Source organism: Polistes dominula, unplaced genomic scaffold, assembly GCF_049000335.1.
Source record: "Polistes dominula isolate Pdom_NZ unplaced genomic scaffold, Pdom_raw_medaka contig_21, whole genome shotgun sequence".
In the NCBI taxonomy this organism is placed as follows: Eukaryota; Metazoa; Arthropoda; class Insecta; order Hymenoptera; family Vespidae; genus Polistes; species Polistes dominula.
This window is the reverse complement of record NW_028301061.1, coordinates 56,536-65,619: the sequence shown is the minus strand read 5'-3', so window position 1 is coordinate 65,619 and position 9,084 is coordinate 56,536. Positions and strand designations below refer to the sequence as shown.

Sequence of the window (9,084 nt, the reverse complement as noted above, 5' to 3'; positions counted from 1 at the left end):
AAATAAATAATGAATTTATTACCATGACATCAGGGAAAGTACGGGAATAAATTCTTTTATAGGTAAAATGTGTTCACAGGCAAATCATCGTAGATGATTGAACTAATTCTAATAATAATAATAATAATAATTATTATTATTCGAATAATAGATTTGAGTTAGAATATCCGGGCGTTAACTGAACGATGATCGCGATCGCATCGATAAGAAATTTCGCTTGGAGTGTGGGCGGCGTCGAAGAATCTAGTGAAACTTATAAATAATTAATAGAACAACAATAGTATTTATGATTATTATGAAGTTAGTGGAAAAGAGGAAGGATCGGTAATTATTGTGTAACTATCCGGTTAGACGGCGGCGGACTGCTTAGAAAAGTATACCTTTCACGGAGAGTGCATAACGGAGACCGTGACGACTGCTCGCTCGTTCACTCGCTTACTCGCTTACTCGCTTACTGCATCGCTCCATGCATTGTCCAAAACCTTGGCCAATTTTAATCTCCAATTAGATCTCGTAATCCGGTTCATATAAATAACTGCTAAACCATATTCGCCTTGTTTCATTCTAATCCGCTTTTTAACTGTAATTAAGAGTGCATTACAAATATTTCCTTTATTTCTTTTTCTTTTCTATTTGTTTAATAATAAGACAATTATTAAAAGATATACCACCTTGTCAAGCGGATTAGAAGGAGAATTATTTCTTGAAAATTGTCTTCTTTAACGCTGAATACAAAAATAAAATATCTCGTAATACAGAAAAAAACTGCACAAGCTCCCAAGATTCCCAATGAAGTCGAATCCTAAGGAAAACGATCGAAAGGTCACGCTCGCTCTCTCGTTCGCTTGCTAATACTTTTACTTCTCCTCGAACGTTCGCTTTTAACTTATACAATCACTATATTTCTCTATCTCTCGTTTACACATTTTCAATAGCCGCAAAGAAAAAGTCCAATTTTGGATGATACACCATTGCTAATCTTTGTCCGCTGACAAATTATATTCGTTCTCACGTATTTATAGTAATTATGATTATTATGTAGAATTCAGTTGTAGATTTGTTTCTATAGAAAGTAGAAAGTTTTTCAGACTTTTGCGTAATATCCGATTCGAAGTAATTTGTACATTGAAGAATAAATAAAAAGAACAAAAAATAATAAATGAGATTTCGTTATTGAAACATTTGCTTTCACTCATTTCGAGATCTTGAAAATTAACACCGAAATAAAAAGGGACATTAAACATTTTAATATCATCCAAAATTGATATACATTTCAAAAAGAAATAAGGATTGACGATGGATGGTAATGAAGGTTTCTTCAATCTTCAATCTTCTCCTTATCTAGAAGTAGCTGTATTATTGGCTTTGAATATTTCATTACACGTCTTTTTGTTTTTTTATTATTTTCAATTGATATTGATAGTTAATGAATTAACAATTGTATAATAATAATAGTAATTAATTAATTAATAATATTAATAATAATAGCAATAGCAATAATAATAATAATAATAATAGCTGATACATACATATATATATAATACAATGAGGATATAATAATTAATAAGAAACTAATCGTTTTTTATCTGTGACAGCTGCCTCAATGCCCTATAAGTTCCTAGCAATCCTACAGAGTTGTTTTAAATTATTAGTAATATCATATATCTATAATATATTCTTTTTTTTCTTTTTTCTTTTTTCTTTTTGTCATTTTCTCTTTTTTATCTGCAGTTTGTTACGTTTTCTTTTGTTATCTTTTGTTTTTTCTCATTACGAAGAAAGTCCAAGTATAAATAATTGTGCCACTTATTTGTTTTGTTATGTTGTGTTGTGTTGTGTTCATTTTCTCTATATATGTATATATACGTGTTGCACATATGACATCACTTTTCAAACGCTAAATTATATGTTCATTCCCTTTTTCTCTTCCCTTTATTTATCGCTATTTTTACTTAACTTTTTTTTTTTTTTCAATTATTACTTCTAAGCTTGTTTTAAATTGACAAACCCTTATCTTGAAAGAAACAAAATTATTAAAAGCGAATGATTGTGCAATGTAATTTTCTATATGTATGTATGTATTTATGTATGTATATATGTATATATAATATATACACATATACAGCACTTTACAAGTGATAAATATGAAATCACCTTTTAACTCATTTATACGTAGAAATTAAATTCATTTTTTTACTTAAGGCTATATATACATATACATATATACATATATATGCATACATATATATGTTGTAACATGCAAAATCTATTTTAGAACATTTACGAAGAAGATATTATTTTAATAATCAACATCGATTCCTCTATGGCAAATAGCCTACGTCTAAAATGATAAAGAAACTACAACTGTTTTTTTTTTTCCTTTTTTTTCTTTTTTTCTTTCTATTGCGTATATGCGTGGCATGCATCCTAAACATTTTTAATTACGTGATGCAGATAAGTACTGGTTTTTGTGTTGTTGCAATATATGTAATATGTATTCAATGAAATGAAATTCCTTTCAATTATGGACGTTTTAGCATGTTTTGTTAGAAAAAGAAAAAAAAATTGGAAAAATATTATCTCAAAGAAAAAGCAAATGACATGAAATAAAATAGAGCAACCAGTGAAATTTGTTTGTAATAAAAATTCACTGATAAACTTTGTCTGTAATTAAGAATAGAAAAAATGCGATTATATAATTAATATTATATGATTATTAGTTTTAGTTTTTATGATAATAAGCTGGCGAGTTCGTTTGTTTACCGTATAAAGTTGTTTTTCTGGATAATCATTAAGTGAATTGACTCTAGCATTGTCATAGATGTTTCGTGATGATGATGATGATGATGATGATGTTGCTTGTATCTTCTGTTAAAAAGTTTGTAGAGGCCAATGAAATAGTTGTCGGACTATGCCATGGCTATGCCATGCATCAATATTAATTCCTTGATATCAAGGCCAAGTCGTAAGTTAGCTGGCGTGTTACCAATCACAAAATGATCTTCGGTTAAAGGTAAAGCGTCTTTCAGTAAGTGCCTAGAAAGAAACAAATAAATAAAAAGAAAAGAAAGAAAGAAAGAAAGAAAGAAAGAAAGAAAGAAAGAAAGAAGAAAAAACAAAAGAATATATAAAAGAATCTATAAATATAACACAAGGTGTTTATTATATATGAAAATTAGATTGAAATGTAGAATGTAGTGAAAAAAAAAAGAAAATATTTCATATTCCTACCATATGTTTTTATCAGAGACAACATGAACTTTTGGTATTGGGAATCCGTTAAAAGGCGAAGCAACAGGTAAAGTATATGCACCCATATTTTCAAAAATAATCCAATCATTAATATCCATTTCATGGAGTAGAATATTTTCAACGACTTTGTCTAAACCGTCACAGGTTGGTCCCCAAATACTTGAGGGAATCAATTTTCCGCAACCATTCTGTTGATGGTGAAATAATGATCATTAATGAAATATTGTTGTTTGATCTTTTTATTATATTTAATTATTGTGTTAAAATAAATATGATTGTTACTACCTTGAGGGGAAGAGGTGTTACGCGTTGATGATCATATAATAAACAATTGAAAGAGCCATAAACGCCATCATTGATATAATACATATTTTCCGTGATCATATTTGGAAAATTTTTATCACCATGTACCGGGCGCTTGCTGTGAATACTTGTGGCAAGAGTAAATGCAGATGCTACGTAGAATCTACCAGGTTCAGCAATTACGTGTACAGCATCGGCTAAACATTTGATCAATTTTCAAATGTTAAATATACATACATAATATATTTGATGCTTTTATTTTTTTTTTTATTATTAGTGTGTTTGTTTAATTATTACTTACTGTTAAAATATTCTTCGAGAGCTTTATTGACAGTATCGGCAATCTTGTCAATGCTAGTTCCTTTATCTCCTGGATAACCACCACCGATATCTAACAGATACATATTAAATCCAATATCAGATGCCAGATCAAATAATAATCTTGCATGATGAATAGCTCGATGATAAACAGGAGGATCTTGACATCCTGATCCAACGTGAAAGCTTATACCAATTACATCCAAGTTTAATATTCTTGCAAGCTGTAAAAGATTAGGAGCTTCATGGGTCGGATCGCAGCCAAACTTCATACCAAGTTGGCATTGAGCTACATCTGCGTCGCACCGAATTCGAATAACAACCTGAATTCAAATAATTCAACGATATTTCATTTATTCATTAGAATAATCATTCAATAGAGAATTAGTTTAATTTACCTTGGCCGTTGGGAAGAATCGTTTAATTTTATGCAATTCACTTTCGTTATCTACTGTCATTGTATCTACTCCCACAGCAGCAGCATGACGAATGTGGGAAGCAGGTTTAGCTGGATTAGCAAATATAATTCTAGATGGATCAACTCCGATGCTTAACACCTTATTAATTTCATTCTAAATGGACAAAACAATAATAATGTATAACAGTTGAATCCTTTTAATACACAACAGCGTTATATTACACAATATTTGATAGAAATAATAATATGGTATATATACTTTAGAAGCGCAGTCAAATCCAATTCCAAGGGCAGCCAGGACTTCGATAACGATTAAAAGATCGTTACACTTGACAGCTACAATTGCATATAATTATTTAGGGATTATTATTATATATATTATCATGAAGGATATATTATAATAATATATATCCTTCCTAATCAATCATTATTTACCATAATATGGATCGACACGTGGCATTTTCTCTTTCCAAATTTGATGTTTTCTCACAATATCACCAATGTCAAGTACATAGAAGGGTTCTTCTTGTAATCCGCTCATGGCAATATCTTTGATGACCGTCATGACATTAGAGTCATGGTCCAACACATGGATACGTTCATCGGACTTTGATACCTTCATATTGAATGCTTTATTTATTGTTATTTTTTGTTCAAAGACTTAAACGTTACTCTGCAGGGGCTAGGCAGCAAACTAAAACAACATGAAACCAAATGAAATAATAATAATAATAATAATGATAATATACAAATTGTGCAATTGTGCATTTAAATGAAGACAAAATAATAGTAGTACGTACGAGGCAGCTGTCAATAAGAATTGGTAGAGTCGTGAGGAGGCGGGTTAAGACAAAATCACTGTGGGGGTGCTAGCAAAGCCACGGGGGCTCTGCGTTCAGGGCCAACTTCCAATTGCCGCTGGTTGTTATACGCCCAACGGTAGACTGGCTTACCAGCCTATCGCAGAGAGAACCCTGTGAGAACACAAGTATATGATGGATGATGTATATCAATTGATTTCAACTGCTGCGCATTATTTCACACATAAAACTTTGCTTTTATCAACAAAGAAACGCATCTGTAGTAATAACATTGAAGAAAAAGAACCAAGACGACAAATTATCATCAGACAAAAATATTTTATCTTATCGCACATGTTAGATAATTATTGAGATATACCCTCCCTCCTATCAAATGAATAACTTGCTGAAATGATATACACGCAAAAATCCATCTTTAAGAAATAATAATAATAATAATTACAATGATAAATGGATCTTCGAACTTTTTCTTCATTATATCCTACCTACCTGAGTGTGGAGCGTAATTCTCGTGCTTGGTATATCACACATGCAATAAACAACTTCACAACACGTTAATCGCGCCTTTTCTAGATTTATTTCTAGATTTATTTCTTATTAACTCAGGATATATTTTATTAATACAATAGGATAATTGATGAAACTAAGTGATACAAGAAAGCTAGAAAAAGTTAGGTTAAGTGATATATAGATATACACAGACGAAATAATTCTTGTAAGTAAAGTGGTGAAAGTTTGAAAGAATACTAAATCAGAAGCTACTCTTTGGACCACTATTTATATGGGTAAGATAAGTATTATCAGGCAGTCTCCGTATGCTTCAGAGATTACTTTATGTTTAATGAATCTTATCTGACAGCTAAGAGGGGTACATGGTCCATAGAACTTTGATCAAATGGGGGGACGAGGAGGAGGAGGAGGAGGAGGAGGAGTCGGGAGGTAGGCAGGCAGGCAGGCAGGAAGGAGTAGCGTGATATGCACACGTCACTCAAAAATAGAATCCATGGGGGGTAGGGAAATATTGTTACATGTAATATAATATATTATATTTGTCTATTTGTCTATTATCAATATCACTTAAACTGATTAAGATAGCTGTAAAAGTACTATTTTATTACTTTCAAGATAGATTTCATCGGAATAGATAAAAAAAAAAAAAAAAAAAAAAAAAAAAGAGAAATATATGAGCGACATTACATATCTCTTCACGTATTAGATATTAATATAATAAAAGAAAATATTCAATTTTCATGATATTCGCATATACATTCATTGATGCATGAGCAAGGCAATTATTATTATTATTATTATTATGCTTAAATAGAAAAAAAGTCTTCTTTTCTTAGGAATCGTCTAACTGATGCAATAATAATGATTTTGCTAGTTTGAAGAGGAAATACCGGACTAAATGAGATATCACTAGATGAAGAAAAGTCAAAGATATATACACAGCTGTTCCACAAATGTCATCTTATCAAGATGTAAATATATAAAACTTTAATCATCGAACAGATATGTAAAGTTTGAAGAGTAGCAAGAAAAAGTAGCATTGCGCGAGCGATACGTTGTAAGATGAAACATACTTCTTGTCGTCAAGACAAGAAAATATCATAACATTTACTCTATCCTAAAATCCAACAAATTCGCTGTTTTAAATATTACAATAATATTACAATAATATTACAAATAATTCAACATTTCAACAATCTAGAAATATGAAAATATTCCAAGTATTTAGTCAATTTATAAACATTCCTAATTTTAAATGAATCATCCTTGCACCTCGTTTAGTATTTTTCAACAAAAATCATTTTCTTAAAAGGAAATAGGAATTCTTGGAAATAGAAAAATGAAAAAATATATCATATCATGTGAATCATCCTGTTAGCCTCTTAGCACGTTACGCCTTCGATGTAACAACGCGATCCGTCCGTATGGGATCAAAAAGAAGAAGAGGAAGAAGAAGGAAATAGATAATAATGAAATTACCTTATCGAAAGATCGCCACCCAGCGGGTCGGCACTCGGTTATTGACGGAATGATGGAAGTTTTCGGTGACTGGATCCCAAAAATCAGTCAAATCGTTCGAAAAATATGAAAAGTTGGTTCGCTCGGTGACCAGTGCTTACTATATTCAATCGCGAACGATTTCTTCGACAAAATATTCGAACAAAACATTCGTTTAAACCTTCGTAACAGCTTATACGGCACGAACGAACATTCTAACTTCGATACCGGATATTATAATAACTTCTTTTATATCATCAAATAACGAAAGCATATACCGAATCGCGAAATATCATCCAACCGAAACGTGCACCACCATCAAGAATTCACAGAAAGGGCTGCTAAAGACATCCTGTAATAATATTATCGATTAATCGTACGTTCGAGATTTCGATTTCGATATTTCTTTAACTATGCAAACCTTTTTTCTACCGTTAACCAATCAGCCTCCAGTATTATCGTGAAATGTTTCGAGACAACAAATAGGATTGCTTCATACTTAATCGATACTGCATATTTCGATATATTTCGATATATTTCGCTATATTTCGATACGATAATCCCGTTGGCAAATGGCATTTTGTCAACATTTTCATGACGATCTTATGATCTTAATGAGTTTAACACTTTACATATTTATTCTAGAAAAATATTCTACGTATATTATACACGGAAAGAAAACTTTTGCATAAATTACATATATACTCTGGAATGAAATACATTTTTTTATCCACTTTTGTAACACCTTGAAATATTTATATATTTATATTTATAAACAATATGTGTTACAAGCTCCATGTTTAATCTGCCTTTACAGGTGGTGAGAAATATCTTGTGACTATCCTTACTATCATCGCAGCACTGCAAGGCCAACAAAAAATATAATGTACTTTTGATATTTTTTAATGTACATTGTGTATATAGAAAATAGATAATAGTATATATATATATATATATATACCTACCTCATGATCGTTATCACTCCAGCTGGCATAATTTTTCCAGTATTATAAAACCGATAACCCATCAAACCTCCAAGCGCAGTAGTTGTTCCTAATAAGACTCCAACGTTGGCTGGATCTTGAGACGTTTGATAAGCTCCATAACCAAGAACGGATCCAAAGACTAATCCCGCAGCAAGAGATGGAATAGAATCTATACAAAGTAGTATATTCTTTTTAATCATTTGCTAGGATACTATTTTATTACCATAGAGCTATCCTAATGTCATTATTAATAAACCGTCGTAATATCAAGTTGATCAAATATTATTATAAAATAATAATAATAAACTTACGTGATTTTACGTAACCTAAAATGCCGCCGCCAGCAACAGCTGCAGCATAAGCAAATGCAGGAAGATCAATTGGCATTTTTGTTTTCTTTTGTTTTCTTTTGTTTACTCTAAAAATAGTTCTACTCGAATGATTATGCCAAATTGAAGATTAATGATAATCAATACAGTCTCTTTCTCTTATCACAGTTCCAACGTCATAGCTTAACTAATTTATAGAGTCGACATTTTATTTACAAATGAGTGCCGCAAATGTTTTCCATTTTGAATTTTTTTTTTTTTTTTTCTTTTTTTTTTTCATAGGAACGAGAACACATTATATGGTTGAGAAGCGAGAACAATAACAGTTTTTTCAACAAACTGATTTATGAAATTTAATCTGAATTTTTCTCATTGACCAATCAGATTCTGCACATTGAAAATCCCGCGAAATTTGAATTTTTCTATAAACTTGATATAAATTTGCAATATTAGTTTATGAAAAGTTTTTTTTTTATTAACTATTAAACATATTCATTATAACGATAATTATGAATATAATTAACGTGTAATAATGAAATGTGTCATGCTCCAAATTTAGAATTAAATTCTAAGCAATTATTGTTCATGGTCAACTATTTGTAATTATTTGTAATTATTCTTATTATTGTTATCATATTTGAAATAAGCTT

General features: G+C 30.6%; 2 protein-coding genes across 3 annotated transcripts; both read right to left on the bottom strand.

The window, feature by feature from the left end:
- Positions 1 to 1,331: 1,331 nt before the first annotated feature.
- On the bottom strand, positions 1,332 to 7,468 carry LOC107070389 (ornithine decarboxylase). 2 transcript variants are annotated; one of them, XM_015328544.2, is made up of 9 exons: positions 7,102 to 7,467; positions 5,092 to 5,265; positions 4,727 to 4,985; positions 4,551 to 4,627; positions 4,272 to 4,445; positions 3,857 to 4,196; positions 3,538 to 3,752; positions 3,232 to 3,440; positions 1,332 to 3,036 (listed from the first exon to the last, which is right to left on the bottom strand). In XM_015328544.2, exons 3-9 carry the CDS (start codon positions 4,911 to 4,913, stop codon positions 2,910 to 2,912), a joined length of 1,329 nt encoding a protein of 442 aa, XP_015184030.1. In that variant the 5' UTR covers positions 4,914 to 4,985; positions 5,092 to 5,265; positions 7,102 to 7,467; the 3' UTR covers positions 1,332 to 2,909. The 2 variants fall into 2 exon arrangements, with proteins under 2 accessions (XP_015184030.1, XP_089032119.1); XM_089175993.1 differs by having other exon boundaries at positions 2,947 to 3,137; positions 7,102 to 7,468.
- Positions 7,469 to 7,754: 286 nt separating this feature from the next.
- On the bottom strand, positions 7,755 to 8,635 carry LOC107070390 (transmembrane protein 14C). The gene is made up of 3 exons (XM_015328545.2): positions 8,417 to 8,635; positions 8,085 to 8,274; positions 7,755 to 7,980 (listed from the first exon to the last, which is right to left on the bottom strand). Exons 1-3 carry the CDS (start codon positions 8,490 to 8,492, stop codon positions 7,920 to 7,922), a joined length of 327 nt encoding a protein of 108 aa, XP_015184031.1. The 5' UTR covers positions 8,493 to 8,635; the 3' UTR covers positions 7,755 to 7,919.
- Between the last annotated feature and the right edge of the window lie 449 nt (positions 8,636 to 9,084).

What these genes read in the sequence shown, in the direction of transcription:
- LOC107070389 (XM_015328544.2), bottom strand. Translation starts at nt 4,913, where the DNA reads ATGAAGGTATCAAAGTCCGATGAACGTATCCATGTGTTGGACCATGAC. An exon ending in GATTTGACTGCGCTTCTAAA is followed by an intron (nt 4,446 to 4,550) that starts GTATATATACCA and finishes TTGTCCATTTAG; the next exon opens with AATGAAATTAATAAGGTGTT. An exon ending in TCTCGAAGAATATTTTAACA is followed by an intron (nt 3,753 to 3,856) that starts GTAAGTAATAAT and finishes TCAAATGTTTAG; the next exon opens with CCGATGCTGTACACGTAATT.
- LOC107070390 (XM_015328545.2), bottom strand. Translation starts at nt 8,492, where the DNA reads ATGCCAATTGATCTTCCTGCATTTGCTTATGCTGCAGCTGTTGCTGGC. An exon ending in TTTAGGTTACGTAAAATCAC is followed by an intron (nt 8,275 to 8,416) that starts GTAAGTTTATTA and finishes TACTTTGTATAG; the next exon opens with ATTCTATTCCATCTCTTGCT. An exon ending in GGAGTGATAACGATCATGAG is followed by an intron (nt 7,981 to 8,084) that starts GTAGGTATATAT and finishes TTGGCCTTGCAG; the next exon opens with TGCTGCGATGATAGTAAGGA.